Source organism: Gobius niger (genome assembly GCF_951799975.1).
Source record: "Gobius niger genome assembly, chromosome: 5".
Lineage (NCBI taxonomy): Eukaryota > Metazoa > Chordata > Actinopteri > Gobiiformes > Gobiidae > Gobius > Gobius niger.
The window spans coordinates 17,089,687-17,106,411 of NC_136856.1; the positions used below are offsets into that span (position 1 = coordinate 17,089,687).

The 16,725-nt window shown below is 42.3% G+C and overlaps 1 protein-coding gene across 1 annotated transcript; it reads right to left on the reverse strand.

Annotated features, from left to right (window-relative positions):
- Positions 1-2,168: 2,168 nt before the first annotated feature.
- On the reverse strand, positions 2,169-10,997 carry fhdc2 (FH2 domain containing 2). Its single transcript, XM_079556756.1, has 12 exons — positions 10,781-10,997; positions 8,852-9,387; positions 8,716-8,777; positions 6,913-7,015; positions 6,546-6,631; positions 6,268-6,368; positions 5,612-5,682; positions 5,336-5,443; positions 5,067-5,137; positions 4,707-4,821; positions 4,468-4,632; positions 2,169-4,393 (listed from the first exon to the last, which is right to left on the reverse strand). The coding sequence occupies exons 2-12, from the start codon at positions 9,242-9,244 to the stop codon at positions 2,627-2,629; spliced, it is 3,042 nt and encodes a 1,013-aa protein (XP_079412882.1). The 5' UTR covers positions 9,245-9,387; positions 10,781-10,997; the 3' UTR covers positions 2,169-2,626.
- Positions 10,998-16,725: the final 5,728 nt, after the last annotated feature.

Sequence of the window (16,725 nt, forward strand, 5' to 3'; positions counted from 1 at the left end):
TTTTTTTTTTTTTTTACACATTGAATCCTGCGCAAATGCATGTTGTAAACACGCGCTTCTACAGACGGAAGTCTCTAATTCAGACGTGGATGAGCTTGTTCTGAACCTAAATGTGTCCACTCTAAAACCGAACCTTATGATCTGCTTTGGACCCGAGTGCGTAAAACTCGGCGGAGGCGCGGGGGGTGGGGGGCGCGGCTGTGCGTCAGCCTCACTACAACAGCAGCGCCTTCAGCATGAACCGCGCCAAAGTTTGATCCAGATGCACTTTCTTTGCTCTCTGTCATAAAGAGAGAGGAGCCAGTGCGCCTCAGACTGACGGTGACTCCGATTTACAACAGGAGTTTTCCTCATTCTGATCTGAGGAGCGAGAGGAGAAGGAGAAGTGTCTGTGCCTCATCATCGCCTCCTCCTCTGCTGCTCACTTTGTTTCTGTCTCATGCAAAGATTGTAATGTCCTGCGTATAAATGATCTTCGCTTTAATGAGAGCTTAAACCAGCGCATTCACCTTTGTAGCGACCAGTGGTTTGACAGTGAGGGCGACGCAGAGGGGGCGGGGCCAGAGCGCAGAGTCTGATGTTCAGAATGAGCCAAAGCAAAACCCTCAGCTTTACCCATTCACACCCACAGCCTCGTTTCAAAACAATTAAAAACGGACATTTTCATTTAATATTTTAGTATTTATTTAGGACAAGACCTTCTTATTGCCTCTCACTCAGGCGAGTAAAACTGTTTGGAAAACCTGCTTCACAGCAATAATGGATGAAATAGATGTTAAATAGATATTTTATTTTGTGATATTCATCATGTCAAAGTAGGGGGTTCGTGACTCGTCACCTAAAACTTCAGGGGGTGCACGGCTGCACCCCCTGCCCTGGGGCAGACTGGTGGAGGCGAGGTCAGTCTGCGCCATCTGCATGTCCGACCACCATCAACTCACTCAACACATTCACTCAGGCTCCTGGTCCCAAACGGTGCAACAAAAAGCAATTTTTGAAAACAGCTTAAGGATGAGACAAAAGTGTTTTTGATCACTTAAAATACAGGAAATTACATCTGAATCTTTAAAAAATTCCTGGGGGAGGACCCCCAAACCCCCCGGTTTAAAGAACTATCCGGACCTCACTGTTTTTTACATCCTGGCTACGGCCCTGCTTGTAGCCTAATGTTTGTGTCATAGACTAGTGTGCACATTGTACAGCACTCACAGGTTGTTACAAATGTTTACTTCTCTTTGGGACATAATTTATTTTATTTTATTGTATCGACCTTTATTTAACCAAGATAGTCCCACTGAGATTTAGAATCTCTTTTACAGGGGAGTCCTGGCCCCAGAGGGGAACCTATTGTACATGTTTTAGTGGTAGGGCAAACCGGAGTAAAAATACTTAAAGATGAAAATTCAAAGTTGTATTTCACAGAGATTTTATAAAAAAAAAAAAAAAAAAAGATAAAGACAGAAACCACTTCAAACCTGATTCTGAAGGTGCCAACGGGTTTTTATGATTTTGTCATTCTGATGTTTTTCATCAGAACTGCTTTGATGCTTTGATATTTAACTCTGTTTAACTCTAAAGGTATCAAAGTAAAAAAAAGTATGCTATTGAAAATGCCTAAGAATAAGTACCTGAAATGTGTATGTAAGTAATGTTTGACTATTCTGCTACATTCCACCACTGCCCTTGTTACAGGCCCATGTTCCACATATTCACATGAGTTCATTCTTCAAGTCTTTAGGATCAACACTGAGCATACACAATAAAAAGGCAGCGGAAGACAACCTTTCTGTCTAACACCCTTGGAGACCCCTTGACGACTTCACTTCTTTACTGGGACAGGTTAAAAGGCCAGCACTGACCGACAACCGGACACTCAGGAAAACAAAGAGGCACCAGTATATATTGCCTTTCCCAAGAGAGTCTTGGCGTCACTGCAGACTATAAAAAGAAAATTCCCACTGGGACTACTCCAATACAACCCTACACCCCTGTATTTCCCCAAGAGATTCCCTGGGACGAAAATGGTATATCCATGACAACAGTCACTGACAGAAATTGTGTGACTGACAAGAGATGGCGAGATGGAGACGCTAAAAGGCAAAAAGAAAAAAAGAGCAACGTGGCATCACCATACAAGAACCGTTTTCTTGTTGTTCAACTTTTATTTACAAAAGGACATTATACAGTGACCACCAACCACTGAAATTAATTATAACATTCTTACTAAAAATAAACAGGAAAAATACAGCAGTTGTATTGAAGCCTTTTATTCAGTTTGTAAAGTGCACATAGCCCAAGGAGCCCTGAAAGTGGGCTCAAGTTGTACCCGGTCTGATTGTTCTGTTTATGGAGGGTTTTTTCCTCCACAAGATTAAAATTATGATAACCTAAAAAGGTTGGCAGAAGCAATGCTTTTTAGTGCACCATGTAAGGCGTGATGAACATTACATAATTAACAAGGCTGACATCCATTTGTTGCATTGGTTCTATGAAACTGTTGAACAATTGTCCAATGCCTGCAGAGGACAAATAAGACAGAGCAAGAGGTAGAGAAGTTCAAATAAATTTACCCATGTTTTTAATCTGATATCTAAAACAAATTCTGAACTAAAAGAAAATAGGCCAATCACTTCCATAGAGGCTGGGCAGGTGTAGAGCGAGCCATTTTTGCACTAGGGATACGTGAAGGTGAAGGGATTTTAGAAGTAGTCCCTGCTTGGTTTGCAGGTGAAGTTGTCTTGGCAGTTTTACTACGAGCTGCAGAAATCACAGCAGTGCGAATTGTCTTAGCAATGGTAGAAGGGGTGCTATTAGATGGCCGAGATGGAGAGGTAATCTGAGTTTCAGCATTTGGAGCAAATCGTTTGGTCACACGGAGTGGAGAGCCCCTGATGAAAGCTGATTGGTTAGAGTCAGACATTTTTACTGATGGATCTGATATTCTCCTAATCTGTGTGGGCTTTGCGGGTGGCTGTGGCTCATTCCTATTTGCTTGTGTCTTCTCCCTTGTGCTGTTACTTCTTTTGATATCAGCTCCTGGAGCAACATGTTTGGACACTGGAGATGTCCTCATTGACAAGGTTCGAGCTGCTGAACGGTTAGCAGCAGTTGTCGGTGTAGTTATTCCATTTGACCGTTCAGTTTTAGACCGTACCCTGGGAATACCGGTGCTGCTGGTAGGACTGGCACGTGAAGCGAGTCCCCTTTTTGCTGCTATCCCACTACGCACAGAGATTTTCAAAGTCTTTGCATCTTCCTTTGAGGCCGGAGACCCCGCAGGTGCTCTGTCTCTGAGGTCCACCTCTCGCTCCTTCCTCCACTTCGAGCAGAGGCTTGGTGCGGGTCGAGGGAGAGGGGATGATGGAGGTGATAAGACATCATAAGACCGCAGGCCTTTGACCAAAGTGTGGCACTCCAGCTTTTCACCCACACGTGAGAATGGTTTTACAGACTCCTGCTCCTGAATGGGTAAATCGGAATTCTCTTCAGGTTGGGAATGGAGTAACTCCGGTAAATTGGAAGGGATCCAGCTCTCTTCCATGGGTGTGGAAGTCACTTTTGGGTTTGTATGTTTGGTTTTATCAGGCAGCACAGCAGGTACAGAAACTGTAGGCACTTCGGTTTGCTGATGTGAATGGATTTCAGAAATAAAGGATGAGGATCCCGATTGTTTTTCAGATTTTTGATACTGTAACAGTCCTATCTTTGTGTCTTTTTTAGTGAGAGAATGACTGAGCATGTGCACTTGAGACTCACTTTGACAAAGGGAGGTTATAGCAGCAGAGTTTGTCAAAGAACCTGGCAAAAAGTCTGTTTTTAATGAAGAAATCTGTTCATTTGCAATACATGGCTCAGTAACTTTGGAATGGTCACACAAACCACTGGAGACACCGCCTGACTCGTGGTGCATGACTGTACTGTAATGTTCATTTTGAGAGTTAGAACAAGATTCCTTGCTTGGCCTAACCTGAACCTCCAGAATAATTTCATGATCAATGGGTGAACATGTGCCATCAGTATCAGGGGAACTACAATGAGCAGTGGTGGTCTCATGGTCAGACGAACTGTTGGAGTGACAACTATTTGATGTGGGACTGCTCCCAAGCTCAGGGAAATGTTTTATTGTGAATAGGTTATGGCGGCGAACCTTTCCATTTTCAAGGTAGTGCTTGCCAGAGTCTCCACTTCTCAGACTCCTTCGACTCCAGGTGTGGAACAAGTTCTTCTCCAGGAGTTTTTCCAGTTCATCTTGGTTTTCAGGATTTTGAGGATCTCGGGCCAGACTCCGGCCCAGGTCTAGACCGGTGCAAACCGCCACAGAGCGACGCTTCTCCTTCATCTCACGCTGGCGTTCCAATCTCTTCTGCTCCTTCAGCTCTCGCTCAGAGTTTTCCTGTAACAACACCAAATCAATTAAATACCCATGTATATTGTTCCATTGTTTATTCAATATTTTGTGCGTCTAACCTGAACAGCTCTTTGGAAGCGAAGACAAAACATGTGGAAGACTCTGCAGGCTTCCTCCAGTTTAAATGTGCTGTCGTCTTCACAGAAGAAGTCCACCAGAGCCTGACTGGACATCTGCATTCCCTCAATCTCATCCTCCACCTCCTTCAGTCGCTCTTCAGCCATCTGCAAATATAACACTTTTATGAAGCCAACAGAGTAAAGTACTCCACATAAAACACAGCCAGATTGTGTTATACCTCCAGGAACTGTGTGTGCTGTTGAATCTCCGGCTCAGACTGAATATCTGCCTTCAGGCTCGCAACTCGGCTTTTCAGCTTGGAGAGATCCTCCAGGACCGACTCCAAACACAACCTGAGGGAGGAGACCAAAATATATCCAGAAAAATGAAAACACGGCACTATTTCCAGCACATCACACATTTTCTTATTACAGCTTGGGTTTATCTCAGAAGCCGCTTTGAACTTGTCAAGTGAAATATTTGGCTCTTAGTTTCTGTAACAATTTCTTGGCAAAGAGTTGTGTGATAAACAGAGGTTTATGTATTTGCTCATTTGTTGAGCGTGATGAGATGAGATGTAATTTGGGACAAAACTGACCTGGAGGCGGGGCCAACATGGCCTAGTTGGCTGGGAAAAGACAGTAAACTCTGGTCCTTTTTCACAGCTTCCTGTGTAGACCAACACAAGTCATTATTAAGCTATTGTGTCAAAAGTAGCAGCAGCACATTGTCAAAGTTTAAAAAAATGCATTTTATAAACAAGTCTGGTCAGAGAAGAAAGTGGCGGCTCAAGGACAAAAATATATTGGACACAAACTTTTATGTGAATTATCTGAATAATAATGAGCAAAGAATTTTCATTCTTACCATTGCAACATAATGTAGTAGGTTCATGCCGGGTTTGTTGGCTTTAGTGTCTGCAAGCTTGAGCAAAGAGGAAATGCGGAAACCTGCAGCATTACCAGCATATCCACCCTATAAGAAAAGTACAGAGTTAGAGAAACAGCAAGCACCTTCACATGTACACCGCTGTCACGCAGACAGGTGCACCCAGTCTTACAGCCACTGAAAAATCCACCATCTGTTGTATTTTAGCAATAAAGCACAGATTTGAAAAAAAATAAAAAAATAAAAAACACTCACAGCATTCATATAGTTCCCTGCCTTTAGCACCAGGCGGAGCATGGAGTGCAGCTCAGGACAGCTCAGCAGTTCTGAAAAGAAAGAGATTTAATGTTGTGCTCTCAAGAGTAAAGAATAACATTACTGTATATACTGCTCTTGACAACACACTCTGGAATAAATGTGCAACAACAGTCTGAAGTGCTGACTCGTGAATTAAGATTTGTGAGCTGCCAGAGTGAAAACAATTGCACTCAATCTAGACTAACATTAACTACAACATAAAAAAGTAGAGGACCTGGTGAATACATCAATACAAAGTAGTGTCCTATTGCTTTATCTATAGATGTGCTCTGCAGAGTCTGAAATAGAGTTGGACTGGAGACTGGACTGGAGACAAGTGAATGATTGTGCAATGATAATAATAATAATAATAATAATAATAATAATAATAATAATAATAATAATAATAATAATAATAATAATAATAATAATAATAATAACAATAATAATAATAATAATAATAATAATAATAATAATAATAAATGGTCTTGATTGACTTGATTGACTGAAGTGAGTCCTGAATGTACCCCATTTGAGAAGTAATGACTTAAGAGTTAAAGCACGTTAGTAGATTTTAGAGGTTGGGATGGACACACTCCCTGCTGTTACATTACCTCGGGCTGCCTCCCTCAGACATCTGGCTGCCACACACAAAGAGGTCACGGCGGGGTCAAACTCTTGTCGGAGGATCATGGCATCCAGACGCAGCCGAAAACTAATGTGAGAGGAGATTGAGTGAGTGAAGTGTGTTGAGTGACAGTACAGACACCACGGCACTCCTGATCAGTCATCGGTTAACAGCACGTCTAGACAAAGTGCAGCACGTGAACAGGATACAGTGTTTGCAGCCCCAAGGATTTAACAGAAAATGTGATCAGAAAATGAGACGTACCTTGGGACTTCAACCAAGAGCAACATGAAAAGGTCAGGCTCCCCAAGACAGCTGCGCTCCCCCCTGAATCTCTTGATGCGGGATTCCTTAAAAAAACAAAAGTGAAAGGATGAGAACCGGTATTGCTGATCATTTGAAACACCATTGCAACCACACACCTGCAAGCATTTATATATTATATTATATATATATAAAATAATAAAAATGTAACTCCAATCATGTCTGTAGTCAGCAGTTCATTGTTTGAGTGTTTTCATTTTTTAAGTGAGGTCATGATGGACCAACATGACTAACTCCATATGAGATAGGGTGGGAATGGAAAAAACTATGGGTCATTGTTGAATTTGTGTGCTAAAGGTCACTTTACCTCATCACCGTCAGGCAATAATTTGCAAAGTTCTGTGAGTTTTTCTGCTCCATAACGATCCCCAACTACATTCCTGATATCTTCCACAATTTCCTTGGCAGGCCTATAAAATTACAACATGAACATTAGCTGGGGAAAAAAAGACCGGTCATTGGTTTGAAATTTCACTATCAGGTTATCAGGCTTGGGCACAACAAAGCACTAAGTGGTAGGGTAAGTTGACGCCAAACTGACGGCTTGATATGGCATATCCACAAGACAAATAAATGCAGAGAAGGGTTTGGGGATGTCAAGGTGAAAAGTACAAAAACCAGAGCAGACGTCTAGAGATGTTTGACTCTCTGACCTATGATTGAGTTCCTTTATCTGTTTCCGGATTTCCTTAGTTTTCCATTATGCACTCCCCTCCCTAATGTCTTATTCCTGTACGCTCATTCACACACTGATGTGCAATGTTCAGTTTAAAAAGCCTTTTCCTTTGTACTTATTCAGACAGGATGAGTAAAGACTCACAAATTAGTTTGAAACGGAAACGTAACTTCCTTTGTTCCCTAACAGCCAACGCACACTGTCCTATATACACACATTGGAGTGAACTGAATACTGTGATGTATGTTAAGTACAAATTCAATAGAAGCTGATATTCACATTGTGAAAAAAAGAAAAGACTGTCTGGTCTAGCTCACTTTTTCAACAGACTACGCAAAAGTTTTTATAATGGACAGGCTTTCATCTTTTCAGAGGCTTTTCATCATAATGGCTTTTATAAAGTCTCACAATTGCCATTTTATACATCACAATAAAGGAACTCCCAGCTTCATGTTCTCGTTATTTTGGCCATTACTTTGCAAAAAGCATGTGTACAGTCTATGAGAAGTCTCTACAGTTTCATCATCGCAAACACTAAAGCAGTTTAGAATGGGTGAATATATCAATGAGGCTGAATTTTACAAGTCCAGCTGTTCTAGACCCCCTTCACCTGTTCCCTATAACACACACCACACATCCTCTCCACTGGTCAGTTTTCACACTCCAGACACCACATGCAGACAACTGGAAACTTTGCTACTTCTCAAATTTACCGAAACAATTATTGCTCCCTGGGGCACAGTTACTACCTGCTCTCAAAACTGTTTACTTGCACTTTGTCCTCCTTTATGGATATGGACATAATATGCATTTAAAGGTGCATTATGCAACGTTTTGTGCAAAAAAAAGTTGATATTTGTGTGTATTTTACCTTGTAGTGACCCAGCAGCTGTAAAAGGGGTTTGCTTGACGTCTTTACTTTCTGTCACAGTGGCCTCTACGATGATCAATAGTTTTGTTGGTTTTCTGGTGAGAGGGCCCGTCAGCAGTGAAAACCTTACAAACAATTGATCCTGGAGTATCCTAGAGACCACTGTGATCAAAAGTAAAGGCACCATGCTGACCGCTCATACATCCGCTGGGTCATTACTAGGTCAAATACGCACACATAGCTACTTTTTTTTTCCACCTAAAAAGTTGCATAGTGCACCTTTAAGTTAGGTGCTTTTCTGGTTTAGGACATGGTTAAACTTTACGCCCAATTCCAGACCTTTTTTTTAGATGATGTGGTACTTGGTGTGAAACTTTTGAGAACCTCTGCGCTAGAACCAAGCCCAGATATACATTATGGGTCAAATAAAGCCCCTAGGCAAACAGATCCAGCTACAAGTACAGCCAATGCAGTATATATACACCAATATACTTATTATGTTCTGGAGCTAAAAGGAGAAAGGAAAAGTTCCAAAACTGACTGTGATTGAATGTGGGACTTACATTTTGAATTGTCGCAAGAATATTCCAATGTTCATGCCGCGCTTTGAGTCCAAAAGGGAAATCTAAAACCACAAAATAAGTGTGAATAAAATGGTGAAGTGTTCCCATTGGTCAATGACGATACAAACAGCCAAACCTCCTCGGTGTTGTCCTGGGGCGACCTGGAGCGCAATAGTGTAGACCTCCGCCTCAGCAGCCTGGTCCTGTCCTGAGGCTTACTATCTTTTTGTCCAAACAACTCATCCAGTGAATGGAGATCAATGGGGAACTCGTCTTCCTCCAGGCCGGCGCCGCTCCACACACTCTTCCGTCCCTCGATCTTCTCTTTGGGGATCCGCTCCCAGTTGAGTTTCCTGAGCCGGCTCCGTCGAACACTGTCCTCTCGATATAAAGCGGGCGCGCCAGGGGAAGCAGGTGGCAGAGGAGGTGGGGGTGGGGGTGGCGGAGGAGGAGGTGGAGGAGGAGGCGGTGGGGCTAAGGGAGGTGACTGTGGAGCAGCCCGCACCGAATCCATGGCTGTCACGTCCATAGGGGTACCATGAAGAGGCTGTGTTCCATTAAAGGCACCTTGGACATCCACAGTAAGGTAAAGGAGAGGCTTTTTACATCATGTCCCAATTTGTCCTTCTGATCAACAGTTCAAAGGTCCGTCATGGGATCCAGTCTTGAAAGCTAGAAGAAAACAATGGGGGGGGGGGGAAATCAATTTAACATTCCAGACATTTTGCAACCCAAAGCAACTCAAGCACATGACTTTACCTGTATACATTTCAAACATGTCTGACGCCTGGCTTTGTTTCTCCTTTCATTAGCATCTGCTTTAAGTGCGATCTATGAGTAAAGCTTGTAAGCCCATATTTCAACTTTCAGGGGAGGTTCAAGGCTTTTGGGGGAAAATCCGGAGCAGTGGGATGAGCTCTGCCCTGATCTGGCCTGTTTGAACAGCTTGTTCCGTCCTGTTCAGCTTCACCTCAGCACATTCACAAACGCCCCTAGCATGTGCTTGCTCCTTTCTAATTGAAACACCCCGAGACCCCCGCAAGAATAGTAAAGACGCATGGCTAACCACATAGTAAACATGACACATACCTGAAGATGATACTCTCTACGGGAGAACATGTAAAGCAAGATTAGTAATAATAGAATCAGTAATAATCAGAGGCGGGTAGTGCTTATCTACATTTACTAAACTATGTGTACTTAAGTAACTTTTTTATGCAGTACTCTTTACTTCTACTTGAGTAATATTAAAATGAAGTACCTGTACTCTTTACTTGAATAGTAAAATAGTAACTTATATTACAATTGTATCCTCCCATGGACCCACCACCTGCGGGAGGAACCATAAGGGGCTGGTGCAATGTGATTTGGGCAGCTCCAACAGCTGCCCCCACGACCCGGCAACGGACGAGTGGAAGAAAATGGATGGATGGATGGATATTACAATTGTCACATTATTTCATGTTTTGTATATAATAATATATTTCACTGAAACATAAATCAGACTTTCATGCTCAAACAGTTACTCGGTACTAACAGTACTCAAGTACATTTTTCTCAAAGTACTTTTTTACTTTCACTTGAGTAATTATTTGGGCCACTACTTTTTACTTCTATAATAAAAACAATAATTGTTCTAAAGCAACGTAACACTAACTTGAGTAAATATTTGGCTACTCTCTACCCACTCTGCATAATGACATGGGCCTTAATTGGGTCAAAATCACGAACCAAACCAAATTGCGCCACAAGAGGGAGCTGTGTTAAGCGTCAATAATGTCATTGGACTAAAATTATTGAATTAAAAGTTATTGTAACCATCAAATTTATATTGTATTTATTGACAACAAACCGGAGAAGCCCAAACGCCCAAAGAGAACATAAGCTACACATTTAAAGTTTAAGTTTATTTTGGTAAATTGACCGATTTGAATCTTTTTACGCACATTACGCATACCGAATTAATGTGAAATAGGTGGATAATAGGGGGGAAAATAATGTTAAATGAAACCAAACTAGCAGAGTAAATTAGTTTCAGTTTGAGTTGTAAATATTACAAACTTACCTGACACAGGAAAAAAAGAGACTACATCTCTATAGTAAGTGAACCCACGCACGCTACGATGATTTCAACGGAAAACTCTGGTAAATATCCAAACATGTTATTTCCTTGGAGCCGCGTGTCTGGGGGCCTCTCTTGCCGCCGCTGTCAATCCTCTCTTGTCTTTCTACATAGACTGCACCCTGGAGTTGTAGGGAAACTTCCACAATCCTTCGTGAACGAGCATGAGCGCGCCCCGGCGCCCTGATATGGCTTTATTGTGTCCTCCCACTTTTCCCAAGGGTTGGATTAGGGACTTCAGGTTGAAGAGCTTTCGATGTTGAAAATACTTTGGTCCCTACACAGACAGGGACACTAATGTTGGAAATACATATTTTCAATCCCAATAACAACGCAATATATTTACATCATTGTTTTGATTTTAGAACCTAGCCGTAACATTTATGCAGTATTATTACTTTCAGTTTGCTTAAAAGCTGGTCACACTGCGTAGTGTACATAACAATGTAAGTATAGCCTATGTTTGTTTCTATTTGATACTTTAATAATAACTTTTTAGGAATGGATTGTCCAACAATCTGCTGAAAGTCTCTTCCTGCTCTTCCTCCCTACCTTGAGCTGTCTTGTCCTATGAAGTACACGGGCCACAAAAAAAGAAAGGAAACAATGAGCAGGTTACTGATTAGAATGTTAAAGCATCTGTGAAGAATTCATAATTTCTTCAAACCAGGGACCATGAAATACTTTTGTACAATAGCCATGTAACATTATATCAGCCTCCTCGTGTCCACACCATAGCATTTATAGCTTGTTTGTACTTCTCAATTTCAGGTCATCTTCAAAGTGGGCTGGGTGCGGTGCGGAGAGCCTTGATCAAACCCAAAAAACATTTGAGAACTGTGGAGTGGGAGCAGAAGGCTATCAGATATAGGAAACGCTGTTCACCCTGCAGTCTGATTGGTCCATACTCCGCCCATAGGTGAGGAGAGGTGACCTGTCCCCCATGGGTGCTGACATCTCCAGGCACTAGTTTGTGGACTGAAAACACAGAGCTTTTATCCGAGGTGCTGGAGTGCTCCTGGCCACGTCACCTGTGGGTCTCCAGTAGCCCCTGTCTGTGACACGATGACAGGTAAACGTCGTCGCTTGTGAGTCTGCAGTAATTAGGAGGTTATGACCCTAGAAATCTGGCTATTGTTGTCCCAATGCGGCGGGGCATGTTATAGTGAAGCCGCGCCAGAATCAACTTCTCTCAGGAAACTTTACTTTCTATTCAGTCAGTCACGTCTCAGAATACAAGGAAATGCCACAGTTGAGAGACAGCGGCTTTATGGACCTTAAAAAGCCAGTACAGCACAATTCAATAACTAATGCCAGCATCCTTGTCACACAGGCTGCCAACAGTGAGTAATGAAAAGGGGGATTCATTTGGAATCTTGCACATTTTGCTACAAAACTGCCAACTAGTACTGTGGCTTATGCATGAGCGTGCACAGCATTGTCCAGGGGGGAAAGAAAGTGATCACAAGTGGATACAGCGTTCAAAATCTGTGCTTAAAACTACTACAGTATAAAAGAAAAATGATATTATAGCGTAGTACAGCTTGAACATTTAATTTGCAATTGATTATTTCTCACTTCTGTTTCAAAATTGGCTTTGACCCCAACACAAGAATCTTTCAAGTCTCAAAGTCATAACCTTCTTATAAAGGTAAGCAGCCACTTTGTAACTGGTATATAGTACTATAGGCCTGAGAATTGCTTTTGAGTGAAATGATCAAGTTTCTTTCCATATCTGCTTCTGGAATCATATCGTGACTTTGGGCCACAATGTAAAATCTGCTTTGATGAAATAACAGAATCAGTTCTCGTCCTGACTTGGCTGTGAGTCCCTGTGACCAAATTCAGTGATAGAGTCATCTTTTACCGAGAAGTCATTCTAATAAATAAATCCGGATTAGTGAGATTTGAATCCAAGTTTCTGAAGCAGCTACCGTAACCATTCGCCGTTACTCCTTCATAATCTGACTTTGAAGTCGGACTAAGGTTATGTAAGGGTGAGGGCTGTTAGCTCCCTCCTCCCTGTACTTACACACTCAAAATGACAGCTCACAGTCACACCATCAGAAAACATAGAAACACAAAAATATTCTGCAGAACATTTGCCATGGGGATTGAATTCTGTTGCTGACCCCCTACTATAATTGGCATTTCACAGCTGCAGAAATGAAGCCGGACATAGTGAAATCAATACAATGGATTGTCTATGCCTCGATTCCCCATTTATAGTGTATAAGTGGAAATTAAACTTTTTCCATGTGTATCCCCTGATATTCCCCTTGAAACCATTGTGTTTCAACGTTTTTTTCTTGTACATGTATTGTTGGGTTGACTATAGATTGTTTTAGTCTTGCTCTGTCTCATGATTGGAAAGCGAATTACTTGCAGAGGTGATAGTCAGTGTGGACTGCTGCCATGTAGTTATTTCCTTTGAGTAAAGAGGTCAGTGATACAGTGAGCCTTAAGTGTGCGACACACCTGGGTTTGATCTCACGTCGGGACAGGGCCCTTGGTCGGAGGAAGGACATCCTAACCAATCCCAGCTTCCTCTTCAGATCTTTTTCATTCAGTCCGCCAGCTTTGCTCCCATCACGTGCACTTACATTGAACAGTCTGACAGCCATCTCTGTTTTTGGTCAGACAGACGACCTGATAAGGAGAGACAGCAGAGGAACAGGCAGTGGACTCAGTCGATCTCTGCGCCTTTCCCACATAATGTCACCCAGGTCTGCAGAGTCCATGGGGCCAACCCATTTGACAACCCTGCATGTTTAGACATTGTAGTAATACATTACTGGGGGTTCCTCCAGCTTTGAAATAAAGGGGGTTGCAGACATTTTAGTGCAAAATGGAAAAACCATAAGGAGCCAGCGACAAAAAACAGACTCTACAGAGACAACTCTCAAGCCGTATCATTTGCAGCCTTGCAAATGCTAAAAGGCATTGGTCACCATTTCTCAGACATACTGATTATTCAAGACTGTGTTTGTCATTTCTGACTGTGCTATTCCATTCAGCAGGGAAGCTTTTGTTTCATCATGCCACATCATTTTATATTTTAAATGATAGTTTTCTTTATTCCTATATTTGACATTCCTTATATGCTAAATATGAAACTAAATTGAATTGAATGGAGCAGTGAAAATAATAATTAACACAGAACATTCCAGATCAGTAATTTTTTGTACGTCACAAAAGCAACTTGATTGTTGTGAATACGGTGATACCAAACATACGCCGAATAGATGGACAATGCTATTTTTGTAATAAATATAAAGCATTTAGAAGAGGACCTACTGTACAGGTCTTGTCAGATGTACGAGTCAGATGTTTTTGGAGATATTTGTTACCAATGAAAACACCATTAAAGAGACTAGATGCAAGTTGATCATTTTTATACTCACTACTGCCACCTCAGGTCTTACGCGTAACTGCAGTCTCTATATGAAACCTGTGCACGACGACACTTCGGACCTGAAGTAACAACTTTTTGAGTGAAAGTGCAGGATTTTAGAGGCATTTGTGGTGAACAGGTCTGGGCTCATTCTACACATTAGGACATGGAAAATACTTAGTTTTAACATTTTTAAACTCTTTCTAGTCCATTTAATTAAATAAATGCTTTTATTTGTTTCTATTTTTGGGTTAAATGTTGTCCTGTCTTGACTATGATCACCACATTCCATTGAATTGTTGATTAAATCTTCTCTTCTTTTGTTATCACTATGAGTTTGTTTTTAAATCTATACTGGTCAGATGACTCTTTTGAACCCTGACCCGAGCATGTGTCCAGACCAGGAGACTTTAACAGTGCTTTTATAGCGTTTGTGTTTCTCGCTGTGCATTGTCCTTTGAAGGCCAGGACTGCCCTGTTTGTCTTGACGCATTTGTCCGCTGCAGTTGCTTCCGACTCCTCTTAGCATCTCCTGAGACTCAATAAAGCGGATTATTGGCCTGCAAAAACAACACAGTCACCCCATCGCCCGCACTTAAACTTTCCTGCCCCAGCTGCTATGGTCATTACCAGTCCCAAATTCAGTCGCACTCCACTTAGAGCTTACAATGGGGCAGACAATGCAGGGTTGTTGTTTTTTTCTACAGCATCCTCTTTCTCATAGTCAAGCTTCAGTCTTCTCATATGTGAAATGAATCATAAATGATCTAAGCCAATCACTGGAAACTCCATTCAATCAGCTGATGAAAAACTAAAGGGAAAAAGGATTTTGCACCAAGTTGTGGCTGGGCATGGAGCCTCGGAGCAGCATAAGGAAGCCAGTCTGACGCTGTAGAGTGCACTGCTTGTGTGGCAAGAGTGATCACACAGTTAATATTCAAAGGCCTGGGACAGTTGTAAAGAAGCCACTGAATTAGGTTGACAAAGCGCGTCGTCCAAACAAAAGCGTCCCTCTAAGTAGTCTGTGTAGATAGCATGAAGTGCAGAGAGCGGCTGGGTTTTTGCTGGGGTGGTCATGTTTGGAGTCTATAGTGGGGTATTAAAGCGGGGCCTCCTGTTTTTCCTCCCCCACCACCGCATCAACACCGTACTCAGCCAAACCAAACCACAAATACTGCAATTGCTTTTCTGACTAGAATGTTCATTATTCAGTGTTTTACAGAGCACTACAAGCCCTTATACAGTTGATTTGTTTGACGGAGAAGTAACAACTGTTATCTGAACAGGACAAGCCTTTATAAACAGGTAAACGGCAATTAAGGCATTACATAAAACTTTTAAGTATTGATTGCAAATTGCATGTTCTTTGTATTGAATAAAGTCCCTCAAATTCCTTTCTACATCACTACACCCACATTTTACAATGCATGTACACACACTTGCCTCAAGCTCCTAAAACCAATTATTCCCCCCAGCTTTTCTGTGCCAACCAGTGATGTCACCCACCGAGAGACAGTGGGATGTTGGCTCTCTGCCTGAGGGCTGCCGTGCTTTAGAGGAGCAGAGCGATGGCAGTGGAGGAGAAAAACAGGGGAGCAAGAGTTCTGGCCGGACCTCGTGTTGTGCATGGATTTAACCCCAGCGTTCAGCGGTAAACCCTAAATACGACCTGGTCATGTTGCATCTTCTTCAGATCTGAATGAGCCAACATGTTTTAGAAGTGAAAGAAAACTCTCTGGAGCAACGGTTATAGGCCCTCAGGGGACTCCCCGTGGGATTAACCTGCTGCTCCTCTCTCCCTAACATTTCCACCAGCTCAGTGCACCACCTATTCATCTTCACTAAATGGTTGCATAACAATGCAGCCTGGCGTTTGCCCCAGGATGAGAACTGTTGGTAAAACATGGCGCCCTCAGGCCCCAGCATCATAAGCTGCAGGCCAAAGCATGGTGAAACGTGATGCCTACAGCTGCAGCAGAAGCAAATTTTATTGATACATTTCACTTAGATTTAGCAGTCTCCGACACAGAGCCTCTTAGTGTGGTCATACAAAATGTGACAAGACGTGTCATTGTAAATGTGTATAATAAATGTTTTATTCAAAGGTCGTTATGACCCTGAAAGGTCAACGCACACTGACTCAGTGCAGTACAGTGGCCCGTTTACTGGACTGACTGCATGGGCTTTATTGTGCTCTGTGGAAATCACGTGCAGACCTGATTCTGTTCCTTCCTGTCTCAGTGTCTTGAGGAGATGTGTCATGTTTGGCAGATGGAGAAAAGAGGGTGAACAAAAGGACGAGAGTGAGATGGCCAGCTGAGTTATTTGGTCAAGCCAGTAATGGACAGACAGGCAGTTGCTAGGCTCAGTGGCCTGTGAGGAGAGAGAGAGCCCTCTGGACGCGCTCAGTGAAAAGAAGCAGACCTGTTTACTCCTGACAACAAACCTCTCGAGACACTCTAAAATCACCCACAATTAGCCTTATTCGTTATTA

What these genes read in the sequence shown, in the direction of transcription:
- fhdc2 (XM_079556756.1), bottom strand. Translation starts at nt 9,244, where the DNA reads ATGGACGTGACAGCCATGGATTCGGTGCGGGCTGCTCCACAGTCACCT. An exon ending in TATTGCCTGACGGTGATGAG is followed by an intron (nt 6,632 to 6,912) that starts GTAAAGTGACCT and finishes TGTTTTTTTAAG; the next exon opens with GAATCCCGCATCAAGAGATT. An exon ending in TACTACATTATGTTGCAATG is followed by an intron (nt 5,138 to 5,335) that starts GTAAGAATGAAA and finishes TGGTCTACACAG; the next exon opens with GAAGCTGTGAAAAAGGACCA.